Here is a 25,602-nt window from a genome sequence, read left to right on the forward strand (position 1 = left end):
CACCCAGCCAAGGTTTCAGGAAGCCATAGAAAAGGTCATCCTTGGGGGCAACGGCAGCTGTGGGGAGAGAAGAGGTGACGATGCCTCAAAACAAGGTTCTGACACTTGACCTCTGCTTATGACCTCCTTGGGCCTCCACTCTGGGCTCTCACCTCCCACCTCACCCCTCCAGTGCAATCCTCCACACCTGCCCCAGGGAGATTCTTATAACACCTGATCTGAACATGAGCCTCCCCTGCTCAAACACCTCCCATGGCTCCCTATTGCCCTTGTAAAACATTTCAAGCTCAGGCTAGCACTGAAAGCCCAGCCCCATCTGGCTGCCATATTCCTCTCCCTTTCATCCTTCAGCAAATGCCAAATAACCCCACATGCTGACCCTCACTTCGAAACTTTTGCCCAGACTATGCACTCTCTCCAGAATGGTTTTCTTCACCTGATTCTTCCCCTAATTCACCCCTTCTTTTCTGCCAACTCAGGCCATCTGAATTATACCTCCTGTGCTCACAGTCTCCAGCCTCTCCCTTTCCAGTCTGCTCTGCACCCTAGATCCAGGGAGATCTTATCTGACTCTAGATCTGACCATGTCCCTTCCTGCCCACACACTCATCAGTCTCAAACACAGCTGCTCAGCCCATTTTCAACACTCTGAGTGACCTATCCCAGTCCACACCACTCTCAAAATACCTCTGCCCTCCACCTCAACCATCCCTTGCCCCACATACATTCAACTTGCTAACATCACAGAACTTTTCTCAGCTTCTTGAAAAGCTATGTTCTCTCTCGGTTCTGAGTCTTTCCACCAGGCACCCTCTCTGTCTCGAAAACTCTTTCCTCATTCTTCCAGTCTCCACTTGCATGCCATTCCCTCTCCCATCAGTCACTATCAGTTACAAATTCCTTGAGGGGAGGGACCTAGTTGATCACTAATATACTGGTGCTAAATAAATTTTTATTGTGTGAATGAATTAGCCAATCAAAGGATGAATGAATGAAAACTATCAATGGTTGGATGGATGAATGGATGGATCATTGGATGGATGGGTGGATGGATGGGTGGGTGGATGGATGGGTGGGTGGATAGATGGATGGATCATTAGATGGATGGGTGGATGGATGGGTGGATGGAGTGAGTGAATTCCCTTTCTATGTGCTAAATAGAATTGGGACAGAATGGGCAGGGTGCAGGAAGGAAGTACCTGAAACTCAAGTGATGTCAATTTTACCTGAGATATTACTCAGCCACCTACACACACACTCCCTAGGAATTGGCCAATTGTATGCACAACCACCTGTCCACTCATTCTCCCATTCAACAAACCTCTTCCACCACCCTTTTGTGCCCAACCCATGATGAGCGATGCTGAGGACCCAGAGATGGCTCAGCTCCACGCCCTGCCTGGTGGAGCTCTGGGTGTGGTAGAAAAGGGAAGCAGAGGCACACCATGCAAGCAGGTAGAATGTATGCCAGGAGTAGAGGGAGTCACAAAGAAAGGGCTGCTAGAAGTCAAGGCAGACTTCTGGGAAGAGGCAGCTTTGGATGGGGAGGTGGAAGTCTCGTCTCTCCTCTCTGGGCTCTGGACTCCAGGCTAGGCCCTTTAGGGCTCTTTCTGACACATGAACCTGTATAATGGCTGTCCTGCTCAAACACCTCCCATGGCTTCCTAACACCCCCAGGATAAAACACAAGCTCCTTCACTTTGTACACTGGTGCTCTGAGTCCAGCTCCTGTCTCATTTCCTAAAGTCTATGGGGTCTTAAAGAGTCGGACACGACTGAAGCAACTTAGCATGCATGGCTGTTTTTGCTGTGTGTGTGTGTGCTCAGTTGCTCAGTTATGTCCGACTCTTTGCAACTCCATGGACATAGCCCGCCAGGCTCCTCTGTCCCTGAGATTTCCCAGGCAAGAATACTGGAGTGGGTTGCCATTTCCTTCTCCATGAAAAGTAGCCGACAGTTGGTTAATTCATTTATATGCAGAAATATTTAATGAGCACCTACTGAGTGCCAGGAGAACGAATTCATTGAGTTTTTGTAGGGTTGCCATGAGGCAGGCGGGACTGCTCTATTTTCTCTATTTGGATTGCCATTTCCTTCCTCAGGGTATCTTCCTGATCCAGGGTTTGAACCCGTGTCTCCTGTGTCTCCTACATTGGCAGGTGGATTCTTTACCACTGAGCCACCTGGGATACTACTGTGATTATAATTATTGCTCAGTGGTATCAAGAATTTGTGAGACGAAAAATCTCAGTCCCCAGCTCACAGGAGGAGCCTAATAGGGAAACATGAACGCATAGGAACCATGGAAAACAGTTTGGTGGCTCCCTGAAAAGTTAAACATAAAATTCCCATCAGCGTACATGTGTGCTTCCTTGTGTCTGACTCTTTGCGACCTCGTGGTCTGTAACCCCCCAGGCTCCTCTGTCCCTGGGATTTCCAGCCAAGAATACTGGAGTGGGTTGCCACTTCCTTCTCCAGGGGACATTCCTGACCCAGGGATTGAACTCGTGTCTCCTGTGTCTCCTGCATTGGCAGGTGGATTCTTCACTGAGCCACCTGGAAAGCCCCATATGACCCCACAATTCTACAACGAGGTATCTGCCCAAGAGAAATTAAAACATATGTCCAAAACTTGTACACACATGTTCCTAGCACTCTTATTCATAACAGTCGAAAGGCAGAAACAACCCAGATGTTTATCAGCAGATGAATGGATAAACAAATGTGGTATATCCATATATCCATAAATGAAATATTACTCAGCCTTAAAAAAGGAATGAAGTCCTGGTCATTGCTACAGTGTGGCTGAACCTCAAAAACATTATTCAGCATAAAAGAAGTCAGTTGCAAAAGACCCTATGTTGTATAACTCCTTTCTTATGATATGTCCAGAAAAGAAAGTCCATGGGGACAGAAAGTATGTACCAGTGTCAAAAAGAGAAAGGAATGAGAGATGGCAACTTCATAGCTATGGGGTGTTTTATGGGGTGATTAAAAAGGTTTTGAAACTAGGGAGGGTGAATGATTGCACAACTATGATGCACTAAATACCTTCCACTTTAAAATAATTATACTGTATGTGATTACAGCTCAATTTTAGAAATGAGTATATAAAAACAAAGCTACAGTTATATGGCTATATATCCTGCTTTGTCATTCTAGAAAGCATTTTTACCTACCTTCTATCTCTATCACAAACATCTCTTGGAAGATAAAGAAACAGAGGTTCAAGGAGGAGCCATGGCTTTCATCAGCTGTGTGGGTTTAAGCCCAGAAGAGCAAGCCCCTCTCCACCCCCACCCCCAGATGTGGTCCCTAGACATTGGAATCTGAAACTTGGGGCCAGGCCTGTCTAATATGAGATAAGCAGGCACAGAGGGGCCTGGACTTCCTGGGGCCAGGAGACCCGACTCCAGGCTGCTTCTCCTGACTCACAGCCCCACCCTCCCTGAACTGCAGTCTCCCATCTGGTTCCTCCTGTGGGTGAGGCAAAGGATTTCCTGCCAGTCCTGAGAGGGCAGAAGGGAGAGGAAGGGAAGAGACCTGAGCATCGGACTAAAGTGCTAAGCTTAATTTTTCCTTTGTTTATTTTTGGCTGCTCTCCACTGCATGCGGAACCTTAGTTCCCAGACTAGGGATTGAAACCACGCCCCCTGCATCGGGGAGTGGAGTCTTAACCGCTGGACCTCTGGGAAAGTCCCATCAAGTGCTAAGCTTATGGTGGGGGCTCTACTGCCTGGTCTACTTGCAGAGGGGGTCTCACAATCATGCAGGATGACATTCAGAAAACAGATGCTCTGAGGTGATAGGGAGGGGGAGTGGGAAAGAAAGGGAAAAAAAAGATTTAAAAGGCAGAGTCTTGTTGATTTATGGCAGAAACCAACACAATATTGTACAGCAATTATCCTCCAATTAAAATAAAAATTTTTAAAGGCAGAAGAGAAGAAAGCCTTATTTAGCACCTACCCAACACTATCTTACTGAGTCTTCACAGCTGCCCCATTTAATAGATCAGAAGCTGAAGCCCGAAGCTAAATAAATCACTGGGTCACATAGCATACATGCTCCAGCCTGGATTCAAACCCAACCCACCCAAGTCCTGGTCCAGGCCTCTTTTCCACAACTTGGTGTCCATCCCTTGGAAGTGTCACTGCTCCCCTCCCCCCAGAGTCTGATTTTCCCTCTTTGTTCTATGGGGATGGTTATTCCCCTGCAAGAGGCTTCTCAGGTGGCACAGTGGTGAATAATCCACCTGCCAATGCAGGAGATGTGGGTTCAATCCCCTGGAAGAGGAAATGGCAACCCACTCCAGTATCCTTGCCTGGGAAACCCCATAGACAGAGGACCCTGGCGGGCTACAGTCCATGGAGTTGCAAAGAGTCAGACACAACTGAGCGACTGAGCACATTCCCTTACACATGCAACAGTGGGGGATACAGAAGCAGGAGAAGGGCAGAGCTGAGAAGAATGACAGCCCCTTTCGCCTTCATGGCTCCAGGGGCCACCCTGAAGGTGGTCTCCAGAAGTGTGTTTGCAGAGGCCAAAGCTGAAGCCAGAGGTCCTAAAATTCCTGGAGCTCTTTATTTCCCATCCCTCTTCTCTCAAACATCCCCTGACGCCTCTGGAGATGCCCAGGTACATCTGAGGCCACCCTGGGTGCCTAGAGACTCACTTATGAGGAAGATAGAATGCTGGACACAGATAACTCAGCCCTAAATGGTTAGGAGTGAGAATGCAAGAGTTCGGAGGAAAGAGCTATGGTCTGTGTGGGGAATCAAGGGAGGTTTCCAGGAGGAGGGGGTTATTCGAGCTGCATAATGAAGGCTGAGCAAGAGCTCCCCAGGAGCACTTGGGAATCCTAACCCTGGGATAGATGTGGAATGCAGAAGGGAGAGGCAATCTTTCTACTTTTCCCTCTCCACCAGTCGGCCTAGGTTAACAGAACAGGCTGCAGATTTGGATAGCCACAGTGGGAGTGTCAGAACCCAAGTGATGGGAGTGCTGTGGCTTAAAATTAAGCAACAACCATTTAATAAAAGCTTAGGCAAAACAACTGCCTATCTGAACATGTTTGCTCTGACTTTGAGGAGTGAACATCCTATCAAAGTTCCCGGGACTTTTAGATATTGTCACCTCTTTTCCCTTGCTGTTCTCATTATCTGTGAGTCAGCTCTGGTAAACTCCTATTCATACTTCAAAGCCCTACTCAAACGGCCTTTCCTCTGGATAGCCTACCTACTTAGAAACCCTGGTAGGCTGTGGGAGTTGAGGGTTTACTCATCAATCAGAGGCCCAGCCCACCTACCTGAGGCGCCCACCAGTGGCTTGATGTAGTCAGGGTGCACCAGAACCACCAGTGGCAGGACGGGCCCTAGCCACAAGAGGATCACGTGGTGCATGTCGTCCAGCACCTTCTTCTCATCTTGGAGGCCTCTCTCATTTGGGAGATACTGTAGGTGGTGGTAGAGAAAGGTAGTGAGATGGTACCCAGCCCTGGTTTCCCTTGGCCCTTCCCTCCTACCACTTCCTCTGCCCTCAAAAGAAACCAGGAAGGGCTGTGTGATTGTAGACAGTCTGCTGCACCTCGATGAGCCTACATTCCCTCAGCTTAAAACTGGGGTGGTGGGCGGGGGGGAGGGAATCAACTCCCCTTCTGAGGACAATTGAGACAATTTATGAAACAGCAACATGAATGAGTCCTAGCACAGGGCTTGACACACAGCTGGTGCTCAAGAAATAAAACCAGTAACAGCAAACACAATAATGATAATGATTAGCATTTATTGAGTATTTTTGTTTGTAATAAAATATCACTGGTATTGTTCTAACACATACACATGTTTGCAGTGTTGGGCACTGCCATGGGCATTTTTCATATACTCGTATGTTCAACCCACACAAAAACCCTATCACGTAGATGCTACTATTTCCCCCATTTTACTTTACTCAGTAGGGTCAAATGACTTGTGTTAAGTTACAGGTGAGTAAGGGACTGTCTTCATTTGGGCTCCCCTAGAAGCAGAAAGACAAGGGTTCTAGGGCAAGCAGTTTACTTGGGAGGGTAATCCCCCAAAACATGGGTAAGGAGAGGGGGAGTGAGATAGACAGAAAAGGCAGCCAGTAAAGAATCATCAAGGGAATTATCCCCATGGGCAACTGGGGCTCATTCCCACTGGGGACCTCTTGGGGGACATCCATCTCAGGATCAACCCACCAACCATTTGAGGGTGAGGGGGCAGGGATGTTTTATACCAGCTCCTTTAGTCCCATAGTCACTGACTGAGGGCTATCCTGGGGCATTAATTCACAAGCTAACAGTCCACCCAGGCAGAGTGGGTTACAGCTAGAGAAAGCCCTAGAACACAGGCAAGTCAGCTCCTTGCAGCCAGAAATGGGCAGAGAGGATGTGAACAGACAGTGGCATCACCTGCCACAGTGGTGAAGGCAGGATTTGAACCTAGGCCCCCCAGGCTCCAAAACACCTGCTCTTAACCAACATGCTCTATGAGGCAGAGCTCTTCAGGCTCAGTATCAGGTGGATCTGAGCTCAAACCCATCCTCAGCAGCTGTGTGACCTTGGGCAAGTCACTCGACCTCTTTGAGCCCCAAAGATCAAATCCAAAATGTAGGGCAGATCCATCCCTATCTCATAAGCTGTGAGAACTGGGAGAGCTCAAATACAAAAGACCTAACCCAGTGCCTGGTGAATGGCAGGGCCCAGAAATTTTAGAATGAATGAATGACTCTTCTCTGATTTCTGCCTCTCCTTCTGGGTCAAGTTCAGCCCTGAGCCTGTCCACACCCAAGGGAGACTACGGCATTATCCAGATCTCTCAGCCCCAGGATGGGCCCATGGGATCGAGGTTGAACTTCAGAGCTGGCCCTGGCCTACCACCCGTGGCAGCAGGGCCTGGCCATCACTTTCAGGACCACCATCATGCCAGAGGGCTTCCTGGAGTAAGGCTGGATATGGGGCATGGAAAATGAGCAGAAGTTCATCTGACAGGGAAAGATATTCTTGGCAGAGGGCAGTTTTGGCAAAGGTCATGGAGATGGAAAGGTAGAGCTTGTTCATGGAACAGGAAGTCATTCTATTAGACTAGAGGGAAACCATGGAACAGGTGAGGAGGGTGAGGGTGAGAGTCTAAAGGGACTTGAACTCCAGCTGAGGAGTTAGGAGTTTCTCAGGACAGCAGTGGGGAGCCTGGAGGGTGTGTGAGCAGGGGAGGAACACGGTGGGATTCAGGAATCTTTCTGGAGTCTGGATGAGGGATGAACCAGAGGGGTGAGAAGGAAGGCAGAAGCCCAGGAAGGAGTCTGGACCATGGAACAGCAAAAGAGGAGAAAGGAGGCCTGAGCAGGGCTCGGAGAACAGAAGAGAGGGAGATGATTCAGGTACAAAGAGGCAAAACTTGGTAAGTGCTGGCTCCAGGAAGGTAATTCCCAAAACTAAGTAAAATGAATGTATTTTGCACTATTGAATGGACATGTGTTTCCTCCTTCCTTCTCCTGAGACACTTACTCCAAGCAGTATCTAAAAGACATCTAGAATCACTTGCTCCTTTCAGTCTCTGCAGGACCCCAGAGTGAAGAGCAGACACCCACCTCTGTGTAGCAGGCCCAGAACCAAGCATGCCACAGAAATGACTTCAAGAATCGTTGGAACACTCTCACGGGGTTATCAGGCATGATCCTATTTCCACAATGCAGATGAAGTACAGGGAGGTGAAGAAGCTTCTCAAGGTCACACAGGCAGCTCATGGTCGAGAGAGGCAAGTCCATGCTGATGACCACCGCCCCAAACTGCCTCCCCAAAGTCCTCCAAGTTCAGCATAAGGCTTTAATTCAGAAGGTCTCCACAATGAAGCTGTCCCTCAGCTTCATTTAGGGCTGGAAGGGGAACCAGGTGAGTCCAGCAGGGAAATAGGGGCTGGACTCTGAGGCCCCCCAGTCTTGGCACCCTTGGGAGTCTGAATTTCTCTCTTACAACCTCTGAAGTGCATTTAGAAAAGTCCAGCCTTTCTCATCCAGAAGCCAGATGGGCAAGAGTAGAGAGCTAAGATCAGGCGTACTGGGACTAGACAGCACGGCTTTGAACCCAGACTCTGCCACTTACAAGCTGTGTGGCCGAGGGCCAGCTACTTAACCTAACCTCTCTGTGCCACAGTATTCTCCAGAAGAAAAAAAAAATAAGGAGATAGTTGCTGGACCTACCTTCTAGGACTGTCAAGAGGACTAAATGAGTTAATATGTATAAAGTGCCTGAACTAATACTTGGAATATATATGTGAAATAAGAAAAGAAATGAAAGAAAAGGGCTGAAATCCTCACCTGGGGCCACAGCATTAAAGAGAATGAGCAAGTTCATGAAACCACACTGGGTTCAGGTGAAGCAATGAAGTCTGCAAGGATACCTCCCACTCTCCTTTCCTGGGATTTCATAAGCACTGATGCCTGTTGCTATAGCAATAGCCCGGAATTATAGAGATAACTTTAGAGTCAGCTCTGCCTCGTCCAAGCTGTGTGAACTTGGGTAAACTGCTTGCCCTCTCTGAACCTCAGTCTCACTCAGATCCTGTAAAATGGGTCTGTTTATGGCTCCAACCAGATTCTTGAGGGGATAAGGGAAGCCAGCAGGGCCATCATCCTTACTGAATACCTGTACCTGCCCTGGCCCACCCGGCAAACCTGCCCAGCCACACCCACCATGCCCAGGTGGCCCAGCAGCCAGTTGCGCCGGGGTGGCTGGGGGAAGCAGCGTAGTCGGCGGCAGGTGATATAGAAACCCCAGCAGAGCCTCAGGAACTGCAGCAGCAGACGGAAGAGGAAGAAGAGCAGGGTGAGAAGGAGCCCGGACACAGCATACAAACGGAACGCCGTCTTCTCCAATCCCAGGAGGTGCAGCAGTTGCTCTGTGATGGGCAGCATCCTGGGGGGGGGGGGGGGGGACACATGGGATGGGGGTCAGTGAAGGTGGGAACCACCCTCCGGCCATGGGTGTGCCATATACACACAATGACCTGTGGACCGAAGCATGATATGCCTGGCATACTAATACATGTAAGTCCCAGGCGCCAAGGACGCTTCCTCCCCCAAGGAGGAGGAGCTCCACCCAGCTGGCCCCTCTATATGCCCTCAGCCTTGACTTTGCAGAGCATCCTTCCTGCCAATGCACAGCTGGCCAGAGTGTTAGAAAATTAAAACAAACTTCCTCCCCTCCTCCCTTCTGAAAGGAGCTCTCAACCAATGACTGATGAGCTTTGCTGATGAGTTTTAACCAATGACTGATGAGCTCCGGCTCTTTCTTTCTGGTGCAATGACCGATATGTGGTTCTACATGTGTTACTAAGGTTCTCCAGCAGGACTCCAGCTGCCCACGAGAAAGACTTTCTTTGTAAGTTACCTCCTTTCCCCTGTCTTACTTCCCTCTTCAACCTTTAATTGAGGTGAAATCCACATAATATAAAATGAACCTTTTTTTTTTTTTTAGTGAGCAAGTCACTGGCATTCACAGCGCTGTGCAACCACCACTTCTAACCTAGTTCCGAAACACTTCAGTTCAGTTCAGTTCAGTTCAGTCGCTCAGTCGTGTCCAACTCTTTGCAACCCCATGAATCGCAGCACGCCAGGCCTCCCTGTCCATCACCAACTCCCGGAGTTCACTCAGACTCAAATCACCCCAAAAGGAGACCCCGTCCCCATCAGCAGTCCACTCTCCCCTCCGCCCACCCCTGGCAATCACTAATCTTTTTGTCTGTTCTGGACATTTCATACAAATGGAATCAAACGCTGCAACCTTTTACATCTTTTGTAGCTTTCTTCACTCAGCACGTTTTCAAAGTTCATTACCTTGTAACATGTATCGGTGGTTCATTTCTTGTACTGCTAGTAATAGTTCTTTGTAAGAATGTAGCACATTTTGTTTATCCATTCAACTGTTGGAGATTTAGGATGGTTTTTGTTTTATTTTGTTTCATTTTGGCCACACATGTAGCATCTTAGTTCCCCCACCAGGGATCTGAACACTTGCCCCCTACATTGGAAGCAGAGTCTTAACCACTGGACCTTCAGGGAAGTCCCTGTTTCCACCTTTGTGGCTACTGTGATATGTGCTGCTATGACCATGGATGTATATGTATTTGTTTGAGTCCCCGTTTGCAATTCTTTGGGGTTCACTTCCTCCCCCACTTACTGGTCTTTTCTGTGATCACTTCTCAAATAAACTATTTGCACTCAAATCCTTGCCCTGAAGAAACCAAAGCAGCGTGGGTGGGTAGCAGTAATATTAGTAACACAGTGAGCCAGTATGGAGCACGTACTACATGCCATCTGGGTGGCACCTCATTTCTTGGAACCTTAACGCAATCCTTGGAGGCAAGCCCTGCCATTCTTTCCATTGTCAAGACAATTCAAGCTCAGTGCCTCTAATTCAAGGGGGACAGGGAGCAGGCAGAGGCCCCCTGAATCCCCCACCAAGGCCAGCTTCACTCACGTTTGAGGGCCCATGGATGTCAGACAACATCAAGGCAATTGCTCAAAATGCTCAAGTCCTGCTCTCATCGGTCTCTTCCACTCTGTCCTATGAGCCAAGGGTTCCCTCTGTGCCCCTACCTCCTTGGACAGCACAGCTAAAGGAACCTTGCAGTGCAAGTTCTCACCTGTGTCCTCCACCTCCCCCACCTCTGCCAGGGGTGCCCCCGACTAGGGGCTCTGACTGACTGGCTCTTCCACCAGCCAGAGTGTTTGCAAGGATGTGAAGAAACTGGAAACCTATGCATTGCTGGAGAGAATGGAAAATGGAGAACATTATGGTTGTTCCCCAAAAAAAAATTAAACATAGAATTACCATATGTTCTAGCAATCCCACTTCTGGGTAGATCCTCAAAAGAAGTGAAAGCAGAGACTCAGATAGATATATGTACACTCATGTTCATGAAAGAACTACTCACAATAGGCAAAAAGTGGAAGCAACCCAACCATCTGTCAATTAAAGAATGGATAAATAAAATGTGATCCATTCACATGTACACTCTGCTGTATTTAAAACGGACAACCAACAGGGACCTACTGGGTAGTACATGGAACTCTGCTCATAATGTTATGTGGCACCCTGGATGGGAGGGGAGTTGGGAGAGAAGGGCTACACTGTATGTATGACTGAATCCCTTCCCTGTTCACCTAAAACTGTCACAACATTGTTAATTGGCTACACCCAAACACAAAATAAACTGTTTTTTAATGTGATCCATTCATACAGTGGAATATTGCATGTGTGTGTGCTGTCTCCTTAGTCATGTCCCACTCTTTGTGACTCCATGGACCATAGCCCGCCAGGCTCCTCTGTCCATGGAATTCTCCAGGCAAGAATACTGGAGTGGGTTGCCATGCCCTTCTCCAGAGGATCTTCCCAACCCAGGGATCAAACCTTAATCATTTATGTCTCCTGCACTAGCAGGCAGGTTCTTTACCTCTAGCACCACCTGGAAACCTCACAGTAGAATATTATGCAGCCTTTAAAAGGAAGGAAATTGTCACACATGCTATAACATCAATGAACCTTGATGACATTATGCTAAAGGAAATAAGCAAGACACAGGAGGGCAAATAATGTATGATATCCTCAAATGAGGTCCCTGGAGGGGTCAAATTCATAGACACAGAAAGTAGGATGATAGTTACCAGAGCCTGGGGGAGGGAACAGGAATTTAGTGTTTAACAGATCCAGGGTTTTAACTAGGGAAGATGTAAAATTCAGGAGATGGTTGGTGATGACAATTTCACCACGATGTGAATGTACTTAATACCACTGAACTATACACTTAAAATGATTAAGATGGTAAATGTTTTGTGTATTTTACCACAATTAAAATTCCTTTCAAAAATACAGACAAGGACTTCCCTGGCAGTCCAGTGGTTAAGACTTTGTCTTCCAACACAGGGGGTGCGGGTTCAATCCCTGGTCAGGGGCCTAAGATCTCACATGCCTCATAGTCAAAAAGCCAAAACTTGAAACAGAAGCAATGTTGTAACAGGGGCTTCCCCAATGGCTCGGCAGATAAAGAATCTGCCTGTAATGCAGAAGACACAGGAGATGCAGGTTTGATCCCTGTGTTGGGAAGATCCCCTGGAGGAGGGCATGACAACCCGCTCAAATATTTTTGCCTGGAAAATCCCATGGACAGAGGAGCCTGGCGGGCTACAGTCCAAAGGGTCGCAAAGAGTCAGACACAATTGAGCATGCACACATGCATGCAATTTTGTAACAAATTCAATAAAGACTTTAAAAATGGTCAGCATCAAAAATTTTTTCTTTTAAAAATACAGACAGACTGATGTAGGCAATATGTCCTCTGGAAGGCTGAGGAGGTAGAGAAGAAGGGAAAGAGGAAAGGGTGGCTCCCCACCTTTCCTAAGGGTTCCTAAGCAACCCTCCCTAATGAAACACAGAGAGCTCCAAATCACAAGTCCCAGGCACAAGCTCTAAATTAGGGCCACTACTGTGGGCCACCTCTCCCATGGACGACTCCCATGACTTGCTCTGCAGGAAGTAGCCATGGGTATTTATTTCTTTACTGATTTCACTGGCTAATGATTTTTCCCAGCGATACCAGGAAGCCAGCTAGTGGTTGAGTACATGCATGCTAAGTTGCTTCAGTCATGTCCAGCAGTGGTCCAGGAAGGCCTTTCAGAGGAGGAATATCTGAGAGGCTTTCACAAAGGCCAGATTGAAAAGTGGAACCTAGGGGGACAAAGGGGGCTTTCTTACTAAACAAGTGCGTGCACGCACACACACACACACACACACACACACACACACTCACACACACACACTCATACACACACTCACATACACACTCACATACACACTCACACACACACACACACTGTAAGCAGCTGGGTTCTAATCCTGACTCTTCCACTGCCTGGCTTTAACTGTCACCCCAAGTTCCCCCATCTGGAAATGGGGGTGGCTGTAAGAGATGATCTCTGAGTCCATCAGGTTTGACCACTCCTGTGTGTAGTCTTGAGTGGAATGCTGGGGTCCAGGTCACCATACTGGCAGGTCCAAGACTCCTGGGGGTGGGGTGTGGATTCAATATATTCACCTATGGACATCAGCTGAAGCTCCAGTACTATACTCCAATACTTTGGCAACTTGGTGTGAAGAGCCAACTCATTAGAAAAAAACTCTGATGCTGAGAAAGATTGAGGGCAGGAAGAGCAGGGAGCGACAGTGGATGAGATGGTTGGATGGCATCACCGACTCAATGGACATGAGTCTGAGCAAATTCCAGGAGATAGTGAAAGACAGGGAAGCCTAGCATGCTACTGTCTATGAGGTCACAAAGAGTCAGATACGACATCATGATTGAACAAGAACAACGATGGACACCAGAGGGAAGGGGGGTGGGATAAATTGAAAGATTAGAATTGACATATACACACTATTCGGAGAAGGCGATGGCACCCCACTCCAGTACTCTTGCCTGGAAAATCCCATGGATGGAGGAGCCTGGTAGGCTGCAGTCCATGGGGTCGCTAAGAGTCGGACACGACTGAGCGACTTCACTTTCACTTTTCACTTTCATGCATTGGAGAAGGAAATGGCAACCCACTCCAGTATTCTTGCCTGGAGAATCCCAGGGACGGCCGAGCCTGTTGGGCTGCCGGTCTATGGGGTCGCATAGAGTCGGACACAACTGAAGCGACTTAGCAGCAGCAGCATACACACTATTACATATAAAATAGATAACTTAGAAGGACCTACTGTATATCACAGGGAACTCTACTCAGTGCTCTATAATGACCTATATGGGAAAAGAATTTTAAAAAGAGTGGATCTACATATATGTATCAATATAGCTGATTCACTTTGCTGTACAGCAGAAGCAAATGCAACATTGTAAAGTAACTATGGTGGTGGTTTAGTCACTAAGTCGTGTCCAACTCTCTGCAACACCGTGGACTGTAGCCCACCAGACTCCTCTGTCCATAGGATTTTCCAGGCAAGGATACTGGGGTGGGTTGCCAGTTCCTTCTCCAGCAGAATCTTCGCCACCCAGGGATCAAACCCTCATCTCTTGCATCTTCTGCTTGGCATGCAGATTCTTTACCACTGTGCCACCTGGGAAGCCTTAAAGTAACTATATTTCAATAAAATGTTATATATATATATATATATATATATAAACAGGCCACCTGGGCCACATCCAACAGTCTGCCTCCCATCCAAGCCACCATACACACAACCGTTCTAAAGGCTTGTCATGCCCTTGGTCTAACTCTGTCCATGGCTCCCCACTCCCCAACCCTGGCATCCAAAGCCCTTTGGGAGGTGAACCCTGCCCATTCTCCACCTCAGCCACAAAGATCCCCTTTGTCAGTCTGTTTTGGACCTGGCCCCTGCTTTCCTCACTTGGTTTGTAAATGCTGGTGCTCCTTAGAGCTTGGGACTGGGTGGTCCTCTCCTCACCTTCTCTGCATGCCTCCTGAGACTCAACCCCTCCCCTGGCTGCCAAGACCCATCTCTGAGGTCCCTCCCTTGTCTCAGTGCCCCGCAGTAGGGCCAGCCAACTCCTGGATATTCCCCCAAAGGTACCCCCCAGACCCTCAGATTCATCTCACCTCCTACCTCCCTCCTTCTTCCTCCATCCAATCTGTTGTCAGCTCCATCCTAAACATCCTTCACTTCCATTCATTTTTCTCCGTCAGCATCTTTCCAACCTATGTCACCACTGTGGTAGCCTCCTCCCATTGGTCCCCTGAGCTCCATCCTTGTCTGCCAGCAGTCTATTCTCCACACAGCAGCCAGAAGGCTCTTTCTAAAATTAAATCAGACATGACTTTCCCCTTCCTCCTATGGTCCCCCTATTTTACTCTGAAAACAATTCAGGCTAATTCCATGGATCCCAATGCCCTGTATAGCCTGTCCCTACTGACCCCCTCCAATTGTGTCTCCCACCACTTCCCCCGTGACTCACTCAACTCTGGCCACTGCAGCCACAGGCCAAGTTCATTCCTACCTCTGAGCCTTTGCACATGCTGTTGCCTCCACCTGGCATGTCTTTCCCCCAGCTCTGCCCATGCTGACTTCCCCTCATCCTCCAGGCCCAGCCCTGCCCCTAACGGTTCATTTTACTGCAATCATCCACCTCCCCTCCTTTGTTCTTGACAGAATTGTTGAGTACCTGCTGTATGCAGCGGCTTTCACAGTCAGGCATGTCTTTCATTTTTCTAGTAACCCTCAGAGGTAATTGAGGGGTTCTTTAGTGGAGTTGCAGCAAAAGCCCCCTCCTCCACCCAGGAAAATCCCAGCTGATATCCCAACCAACGAAATGTCTTCCTGAATTGAAATGGGAAGAAATTGGAACAAGATAAAGCATGATCTCTGGGAAAGAGGTCCCTGCTCCATGTGGGTTGCTGGAAAGGGAGGACCAGAGAAACCCTGTTCCCCACCTCATCATCCCCCAGGCCAGGAACAGGCTGCAGTCTTTCCCAGAGCAGACATCAGCTCTACTCCTTGCAGAAGAAAACACACATGCTGTGGGTCCCTAACTGGTTCTCACCCTGGGAGCCTCAATTTTCTCATCCACATAATGGGAATAAAAGAAAGAGGTCCATCTGATGCTAATGGGAAGAGCTCAATAAATGGGTGCAGTGAGGAGTTCCTTTACTTTTTTCAGCTGGGTTCCTCAAACAAGAGCACTTCAGTCTAATGCCCCTCCCCCAAAAGAAGGTGCTACAAAAAGTTTTGAGGTGCTGCAACTGCTGTAGGAAACAGTTCTGTGGTCTCACAAAAAGTTAAATACAGAATCACCCGATGACCCTCCACTCCTAGTGAAGTGAAAGTCATTCAGTTGTGTCTGACTCTTTGTGACCCCATGGACTATAGAATCCATGGAATTCTCCAGGCCAGAATACTGAAGTGGGTAGCCTTTCCCTTCTTCAGGGGATCTTCCCAACCCAGGATTTGAACCCAGGTCTCCTGCACTGCAGGTAGATTCTTTACCAGCTGAGCCACAGGGGAAGCCCAAGAATACTGGAGTGGGTAGCCAATCCCTTCTCCAGCAGAGCTTCCCAACCCAGGAATCGAACCAGGGTCTCTGGCATTGCAGGCAGATTCTTTACCAACTGAGCTATCAGGGAAGCCTGAGGTGTATAGCCAAAAGAATTGAAAACAGTGACTTAGATACTTGTGTACAAATATTCATAGCAACACTGTTCACAACCACCAAAAGATGGGAGCAACCCAAATGTCCATCAATTGATGGTGGATAAATATCACATGGTGTATCTATACTACTGCTGCTAAGTCACTTCAATCACGTCCGACTCTGTGCGACCCCACGGACGGCAGCCCACCAGGCTCCCCCGTCCCTGGGATTCTCCAGGCAAGAACACTAGAGTGGTTTGCCATTTCTTTCTCCAATGCATGAAAGTGAAAAGGGAAAGTGAAGTCGCTCAGTCGTGTCCGACTCTTAGCGACCCCATGGACTGCAGTCCACCAGGCTCCTCCATCCATGGGATTTTTCAGGCAAGAGTACTGGAGTGGGGTGCCATTGCAGTGGAATATTATTCAGCCACATAAAGGAATGAAGCATTGACACATGCTACAACATGGATGAACCTCAGAAATATCATGCTGAGTGAAAGAAGCAAGACACAAAAGCCCATGTATTGTATAATCCGATTTATATGAGATATTCAGAGTAGGTAAATCCATAGAGACAGAAAGCAGATTTGTGGTTGCCAGGGGCTGAGGGTGGGGAAGGGGAAGTGACTGCTAATAGGTATGGGATCTCCTTTCAGGCTGATGAAAATGTTTTGGAAATAGATACATGTAATGATTGCACAACGTTGTGAATGTATTGATACTAAATGTCACTGGATTGTTCCCTTTAAAATAATTATTTTAGGGACATCCCTGGTGGTCCAATGGCTAAGATTCCCAGGTCCCAATGCTAGGGGCCCCAGGTTCGATCCCCAGTTTGGGAACTAGATTCCATATGCTGCAGCTAAAACATTCTGCATGTTGCAATGAAGCTCGAAGATCCTGTGTCCAGCAACTAAGACCCAGCACAGCCAAATAAATGCATAACTAAACACAAAAGTATTTTTAGTTATTTTATATTAGATTAATTTTGCCTCAATTTTTTAAGTGCAATACAAAGTTTGAGGACCCATGGGAAATTTATCCTGGTGGCTGCCTCTGGAAGGAAACTGGAGAAACTTGGAGCAGGACTAGAAGAGAGACTCACCTTTCCCTCTCCAACCTTGGGGGACTTTCTGACTTTCTATACCCTACACTATTATATACACTATATACAACATGTGCTTCAATATGAGCACATATTGAAGTAGCAGTTGCTAAGTCACTTCAGTTGTGTCCGACTCTGTGCAACCCCAGAGACGACAGCCCACCAGGCTCCCCCATCCCTGGGATTCTCCAGGCAAGAACACTGGAGTGGGTTGCCACTTCCTTCTCCAATGCATAAAAGTGAAAAGTGAAAGTGAAGTCGCTCAGTCATGTCCGACTCCATGTGACTCCATATGACCCCATGGACTGCATGCAGCCCACCAGGCCCCTCCGTCCATGGGATTTGCCAGGCAAGAGTACCTGAGTGGGTTGCCATTGCCTTCTCCGAAGTAGCAGTAATAGAAGCCAACATCTACTTCTGCTTTATTCAGAGGCTTTACGCCAAAGCCTTTGACTGTGTGGATCACAACAAACTGTGGAAAATTCTAAAAGAGATGGGAACACCAGACCACCTGACCTGCCTCTTGAGAAACCTGTGTGCAGGTCAGGAAGCAACAGTTAGAACTGGACACGGAACAACAGACTGGTTCCAAATCGTGAAAGGGGTACGTCAAGGCTGTATATTGTCACCCTGCTTATTTAACTTATATGCAGAGTACATCATGAGAAACGCTGGGCTGGAGGAAGCACAAGCTGGAATCAAGATTGCCGGGAGAAATATCAATAACCTCAGATATGCAGATGACGCCACCCTTATGGCCGAACGTGAAGAACTTAAGAACCTCTTGATGAAAGTGAAAGAGGAGAGTGAAAAAGTTGGATTAAAACTCAGCTTTCAGAAAACTAAGATCATGGCATCCGGTCCCATCACTTCATGGCAAATGGATGGGAAAACAATGGAAACAATGACAGACTTTATCTTTTTGGGCTTCTAAATCACTGCAGATGGTGACTGCAGCCATGAAATTAAAAGATGCTTGTTCCTTGGAAGAAAAGTTGTGACCAACCTAGATAGCATATTAAAAAGCAGAGAAATAAATTTACCAAAAAAGGTACTTCTAGTCAAAGCTATGATTTTTCCAGTAGTCATGTACAGATGTGAGAGTTGGACTATAAAGAAAGCTGAGCACTAAAGAATTGACACTTTTGAACTGTGGTGTTGGAGAAGACTCTTGAGAGTCCCTTGGACTTCAAGGAGATCCAACCAGTCCATCCTAAAGGAGATCAGTCCTGAATATTTATTGGAAGGACTGATGCTGAAGCTGAAACACCAATACTTTGGTCACCTGATGCGAAAAACTGACTCATTTGAAAAGACCCTGATGCTGGGAAAGATTGAAGGTGGAAGGAAAAGGGGACGACAGAGGATGAGATGGTTGGGTGGCATCACCGACTCAATGAACTCAATGAACATGAATTTGGGTAAACTCCAGGATTTGGTGATGGACAGGGAGGCCTGGTGTGCTGCAGTCCATGGTGTTGCAAAGAGTCAGACATGACTGAGCAACTGAACTGAACTGAGCACATATTAACCACTCAAAATTGTTTTAACTGTGAAAATTAGTGAATTGTACAACCCTAATAATGAACTCTACTTTAAACTGTGGATTTTGATTAGTTATAATGTTCTATATTGGTTCATAAATTGTAACAAATGCACCATGCTGATGAGAGGTGTTAATAACAAGGGAGTTGTGGGGGGCAGGTGTTGGAGCTCTGTACTTTCTGGGTAATTTTTCTTTAAACCTAACACTGCTCTAAAAGGTAAAGTCTAGAATTGGGAGGGGAGCATTGAAATACATACATTACCAAATGTAAAACAGAGAGCTAATGGGAAATTGCTGTATAACAGGGTGTTCAGCCTGGTGCTCTGTGACAACCTAGATGGTAGGGATGGGGTGCGAGGTGGGAGGGAGGTTCAAGATGGAAGGGACATATGTATACCTCTGGCTGATTCATGATGATGTATCGCAGAAAGCAACACAACATTGTAAAGCAATTATCCTCCATTTAAAAAGAAATAAAGTTAAATTAAAAAAAAATTATAATTCTCTTTTTTTAAGAAAAATTAATTAATTGATAGCACAGTGAACTATATTCAATATCCTATGATAAACCATAATCAAAAAGAATACAAAAAAAGCAGAGAAGTATATTTGGGGATGCAGGCAGCTATTCCTTTTCTTAATATGGTGCTGGTGACATGTTTCACTGTGAGGAAACACCAGTTCTAGAATGTGCACTTTCCGGTATATATACTGTACTTCAATTAAAAAAAATTAAAAATAAAATGAAGAGGTGTTAGGGGGTTGCATTATCCTTCAAAATGCATTTTGGATTCAAATCACAGATCTGCCCCTCCCCAAGTAAGCAGCCTGGAGTGGGCCCAGTCCCCATCCTCAGCTTCCATTTTCCAATCTGTAAAATGGGTTAATAATAACAGGACCTCCCCCTCAAGGATGTTTGGAACACTTCAGTGAGATAAGGCTTGGCACATAGCATGCAAAATTTCAGCCATTATTCCTATTTCTATTAGCATTTTATGGAAGTGAGAGAAATTCAAAGCTGGCACTCTCAAGACCATGTGGGATGTTGGCACGCCGGTTCCTCTCTGCACCAGCCCCCAATCTCATTCCAGAAGCCAAGAAAGGCCTTCAGCAGACCTGCCGTGGCAGAGGTGACCCCGCCCACCCTACTTGGGCGGTCATTATCTGAAGATGGAGATGCCAGCGACTGGCTCCAAAGCCAGCCCACACCCATGGAGCGCTGGTTTGTCAGGTTAGCCCAGCCTGCAAACGTGGACTCATCATTCAAGGCGTGTGGCCTCCTGAGAAGGAATGCAGCAATGTGAACACTGACCCACCAGAAACCATATGTCTACCTCTCCTTGAGCCACAGCTACTACGCATCCTACCTCTGCCTCCACCCACAAAGTGGCCTGACAAACAAGTACCCAACACTGACTGGCCCCAATACCTCACATCCCAGCCCTGCTCTCCATCCCGTCTCGCAGCCTGTATTCAAGACAGTCTGCCCCTGTGACCCCCATCTATGCCAAAGGGCTGTCCCAGGTGCAACTCTTACTTTTCTAAAGTGCCAAGCCCCAGATGGTATGAGCCAGAAGGGGGCCTACCCCCAAATTTCTGGGCTTCTGAGAAAGAGATTCAGGGGAGCAGTTTCAAGGGCAGGGCCAAGTTGGCAGTTCAGGGTGTGAAGTCGGGAAGTCTCAACACAGCTTTGGGCATATTGTAGGCATTTGCTTGCAGTTACTTTGGCCCACAGGAAATCCTGACAGAAAAAGAAGCTTAAAAGACACCGGTAATCTAGCTCATTCCAGGGCTGCAGTTGTCTCTGTCCATCCAGAGTAACCACACTTGGATGTGCACCTCGAAAAGGACTCCATGAAGCTCTGCCTCAGGGGAGTGTCCGTACACCTCCTGGAGCCTGTTTCCTCATCCAAAAGACAGGGACCGTATTACCCACTTCCTGGGGCTGAGATGACATTTCCACGATTTTTAATCGGCTCAGCTCAGTGCTTGATCAAGGACAAGAAGTCCTTGATCTAAGGTATCTCTCATGGAGGTTGGTACTGCCATCACATTCATTATTGTTGCCCTGCCATTCGAGGATTTAAAGAATCATGCCCATGTCTTACCAGGGAGGAGAAATGAGGTCCCAGTCTCTGAATGTCCCCAGAGTCATCCAAGCACCTCTGCAGATACAAACTCAGGTCACGGCGGGACACTAGTCTGGATCTAATGTTACTGCTCCGAAACCCAAGCTGGGCTATACCGAGAGGCGGCAGCCATCGGAAAGTACCCAGGATTTGGGGGTCAGCCAGGGCTGGTTTGTTCAAATCCCAGCTCCCCAGCTGTTTCCCTCCTACCTCCAGCCTGAGACTTATCAGCTGACGGGCCTCAGTTGCCTTGTGGTGCTCCCAGCTGGCTAGCCACCCCGTGGTCCAAGCGGGCCAGTTCTGACCCCTGGGACACAAGGCAACATAATTTCCTTATTATACGACAGACGTCAGCTGGGAACAACAGCAGGACCTCACACAATCCTCACAGCCAACTGTGGGGACCTAGGCAGGCATCCTCTTTTCATAGAGGGGCTCTTGGAGGCTCTATGCCTGCGAGGTGTGTGACCCAGGCGGAACCACAAGCCTAAAAGTTCACCAGCGGCATGCAGGCTTCCCTTTAAGACAAGGTGAAGTGAAATCCCAGTGACCCCGATCAGTCTTAAGGAGGCGTCATAGGGCTGGGCTTGGATGCGTCTACAATGACCTGATGAGGAGCCTGTGCCTTCTTAAGATTTGGGTCTGCATGGAAACCCGGAGAGAAGCATGTATCCAGGACTCCTAGGCTTGCAACAGGAGAAACTTCGCACAGATGCACAGACGGTCGGAGATACGGTCGGGAATACACACACACACACACACACACACACACACACACACACACCCCAGAGTCCCTTACAGGCAGTCCCCTCTTGGGTCCTGGGGATCCCTGGGGCCCGCGGTGCCCACGTCAGCCGCCGCGCTCAGCCGCTCGCACCCGTGGTACCAGCCCGAGAGCTGGTGCACCTCGGGTTACCGCGCTGGGCTGCCGCCCCTCTTAGGTTACAGCCCGCCCTTCCCCACACGCACTCACCCTGCGGGTCTCGGCCTCCAGCCCTCGATGCAGATCTGCCTGAACCGCAACCTCGGCTCTGACCGCACAGTCAGACAACCCAGCCCTTTAAGCCGCCCCGCCGGCCGGCCGGGACGGGTGGCCCGCCCCGGGCACGCCCCCGATCTCAACAGCCTCTGGGCGGGGACTGAGGCGCGGCCCCCAGAGACGGGAGAAAATGAGAGACGTGGAGACATGGAGGTGTGGACAGGAGCAGAAAGGGAAAGACACCGGAGGCCTCAGTGAGAGAGAGTGACAGGTGGAAAGATGGAGAACAAGATGCTGAGATAGAGACAGGTGAAGAGACAGACTTAAGATACCCAGAGGCCCCAAACCATCAGGCTTCCTGCTGTCCTGACTGCCTTTGGCGCCTTTATCCCCCTCTGGACCACTCTCTAGGACCCACCTCCCATACCAGCACCCCTCATGGCCCCTAATCCAGGGCCTGCTCCCAAGCTGGAACAGGGGTCCGTAAGCCAGCACCAGCAGGCCCCCAGGAGCCTCCTCTGGGATCCCCAGAAATCCTCAAACTCCAACAGCCCTTGGGAGCTAGCTCTCCTGCTCCCTCTGGATCTCGGGTCCAACCCACCCGCCTGGGGCTCTGCAACCAGGAAGATTTCCAGATTCAACAGGCACCACAGACTCTTTTTCTACTCCTCCCACTCCACCCATCTCCTGCTAGCCACCTCGATTCCTCCAGCTAGGATATTGTCCTTGGCCAGCTCACCTGCTCCAGAAGAGCCTGGATAGAGTCAGGCAGCCTCCAGACATGAGGCACATACCATTGCCTGGTCTGATTTGGGAAAGAGGGCAGGCAGGTAGGAGGACTCACAGCTGGCCTCCAGCTCCCCATGGTCTCCCCAGAGCAAAGCAAATGACCTTGCACATACTGGATCCCCAAAACTATCTGTCAAAGGGGGGAGAAAAAACCCCAGAGAGCAAAGGTCCAAGCTCTTATTTCAAGGCCATCTAGGGAACCTGAAGTACAGGCTGCAGGCTTGAGGGGAGACATCTCCCCTCAAGACTGTCCAGATTCAGGCAAGGGCCAGGTCAAACAGAGAAGCCTGAAGCTATGAGAAAATAATGGTCCCCTCTTAATGAGCTCCAGAGTTAAAACTATAGTAAACCATAAAGAAATTGAAGAAAGGGCAAAGATGTCCAGATTTCCTCCCCGGAGGACCACCATTCCGAAGCCTTTTGATTTATCAAAAAAAATAAGTTCTGGATGCAGTTACAGACTTAATGAGGGGCAGGTGAGCCAGTCCCGGCTCAGGGGGCTGATGAGGCAGGAGGTCTGGTTAGCCTGATCGAAGGGCCAAGAGATGGAGCAGGCCCAGAGCAGTGCTGGACTCTCAGAAGACAGAGCCAGGGATCAAGGTCAAATGCAAAGCTGTATAGCACAGTGGTAGACTGTGAACTCTGAAGGTAGAGAGTTCAAATGCTTCTTCACTTACTATATGTCCACCTCAGAAGGTTGTCAGAATGCTTTAGGGAAGCTGTTCTCACCTAAGGCAATTCTGCCGCCCACCCCCACCCCCCATCCCTGCTCCCTAGACACCTTTGGTAATGTCTGGAGATACATTTGATCATCACATCTGGGAGCTGGGGTACTACTGGCATCTTGTGGGTAGAGGCCAGGGATGCTGCTAAACACCCTACGATGCCCACACCGGAGAGCCTCTCACAGCAGAGAAAGTCAACAAGGCCCGGGTTGAGAAACCCTGTTTCAAGGTGTAAGGAGCACTTTGGTTTTCCTTTGGACTGCAAGGCGATCCAACCAGTCCATTCTAAAGGAGATCAGTCCTGGGTGTTCTTTGGAAGGACTGATGCTAAAGCTGAAACTCCAATACTTTGGCCACCTCATGTGAAGAGTTGACTCATTGGAAAAGACTCTGATGCTGGGAGGGATTGGGGGCAGGAGGAGAAGGGGATGACAGAAGATGAGATGGCTGGATCGCATCACCAACTTGATGGACATGAATTTGAGTGAACTCTGGGAGTTGGTGATGGACAGGGAGGCCTAGCATGCTGCAGTTCATGGGGTCGCAAAGAGTTGGACATGACTGAGTGACTGAACTGAACTGAACTGAAGTACTATGTAAGGGCTGACTGCTATTATTAACCACCGGGAAGCTTCCAGCCTTCTCCCTCACCAGCACATCCTGTTTGCTAATTCCATGTCCTGGTTCAGAGATAGCTAAGACTTTCCTACCCAGTCCACTGCAAGTCCCGCTTTAGCTTGGCTCTGTCTCTCCTTGAGAATAGGGTCTTCCTAAGAGTGCGCCTCCCCCCTCAAGACTAGCCAGTGCTGAGCTGAGCAGCCATTGGCTCAGAATTAGTCCATACAACGGTGAAGTACCCACTGTGTTCTAAGCATTGTTTTAGAGCTGGGAATATGGCAGAAAATAAAAACAGACCTAATATCTGTCCTCATGGAACTAAGATTCAAGTGGGGAAAATAGATACAGATATTTCCACCAGTAAAGGGATATAACACAGGGTTTTGCCATGAGGTAGAAAAGGTTATACTATATGAGGTTAGGTATCAGTTTTCCAGCTAAAATCTGAATAATGAGAATAAATATCAAATCACATTGAATATCCTGAATATACACAAGTTTTCTTTGTCAATATACTTAAATCAAACTAGGAACAGGATACACTTTCAGTGAATGAATGAATGAATGAATTTTTACAAGTCTGAACCTTACAGAAAATACTCTGGTTTCCAAAGCATGATACAAGTATCCTTAGCTATTCAGTCTACTAGTCTTATATTTATTTTATTTTATTTTATTTTATTTTAGGCAGAGAAAGGTTTGTTGCAGGGCCAAGCAAGGAGAACAGGTGGCTCATGCTGAAAAAGAACCTGAACTCAAGCCTGGTAATTTTATATGTCACACAGAGGAACATTTTCTATTCATTTTCTATTTTATATATTTATATTAAATGAGAGATTTGTCTTCATATGTAGAAGAAAAAATACACTTGGCCTGAACATTAAATCCCCAGTCTCGTGAGTGTAATAACAGCAATATGAATTTTGCTTGAAATAAATAAGGCTTGAAAGGAAAAGCACTGAGAGAAAACCATTAAGTAATAGAAAGGTAAGACCTAGTCAGGGTAAAAATGGTGACAGGTGATTGTGAATGGCTGAAATTTCAGAATCCAAAACCATCTGTCTGGATTAAGATAAAGACAGAGGAGGAGGCTGAAAATCCCTGAATTTGAGTTTTGGAAAAATCAGGGCACTGGTCTTTCCCAAATTCCAGAAAGAGGCAGAGGGCTCAAAACTTGAAGGAGAGAATTCTAGAACAAATGTAAGATGCCCCACTTGCCCCAGCAAGTGGTAAATGTGGGTGATTTTTTTTTTTTTTTTGGAATTGATAAGAAACACATTTAAAAATATGGAATGCTTCACGAATTTGCGTGTCATCCTTGCACAGGGGCCATGCTAATCTTCTCTGTATCGTTCCAATTTTTAGTATATGTGCTGCCAAAGCGAGCACTGGGTGATTTCTTTCTCTGTCATTTTCATGAAGTTCTCAGTAGGTGGCGAGAGTGGGAGGGAGTAGTGTTTAGAGGTGAAGGAGAGGATATACAAATAATTGAAGCTTTGCTGCTAGGAGGAGGCAGAAGGGAGGCCAGAGGAGGCAACGTGAGGGATGTGACATCTGA

The 25,602-nt window shown here is 47.9% G+C and overlaps 1 protein-coding gene and 1 non-coding gene across 5 annotated transcripts in view; both read right to left on the reverse strand.

Moving 5' to 3' along the window:
- CYP4F22 (cytochrome P450 family 4 subfamily F member 22) overlaps positions 1-21,966 on the reverse strand; it is a 35,559-nt gene extending 13,593 nt beyond the window's left edge. For 2 of the 4 annotated variants that reach the window (XR_015166547.1, XM_086408719.1), the window contains exons 1-5: positions 21,907-21,966; positions 20,913-20,969; positions 8,707-8,929; positions 5,306-5,450; positions 4-57 (exon numbers count right to left, since the gene is read on the reverse strand). Coding sequence is in view for 2 of the 4 variants with exons in the window: in XM_086408719.1 (XP_086264845.1) it covers positions 4-57; positions 5,306-5,450; positions 8,707-8,929; positions 20,913-20,959 (469 nt within the window). In the remaining 2 variants the exon portion in view is untranslated. The remainder of the gene's footprint in view (positions 1-3; positions 58-5,305; positions 5,451-8,706; positions 8,930-20,912; positions 20,970-21,906) is intronic. The other 2 variants (XR_015166548.1, XM_086408720.1) reach the window with 1 other exon arrangement.
- A 3,359-nt stretch (positions 21,967-25,325) lies between these two features.
- Positions 25,326-25,433, reverse strand: LOC147368225 (U6 spliceosomal RNA). The gene has a single exon (XR_015168706.1). It is a non-coding gene; the product is annotated as a U6 spliceosomal RNA (small nuclear RNA).
- Between the last annotated feature and the right edge of the window lie 169 nt (positions 25,434-25,602).

This window comes from Bos grunniens, chromosome 7, assembly GCF_055505025.1.
Source record: "Bos grunniens cultivar Pamir isolate PY7600 chromosome 7, Bosgru_T2T1.0, whole genome shotgun sequence".
Classification (NCBI taxonomy): domain Eukaryota; kingdom Metazoa; phylum Chordata; class Mammalia; order Artiodactyla; family Bovidae; genus Bos; species Bos grunniens.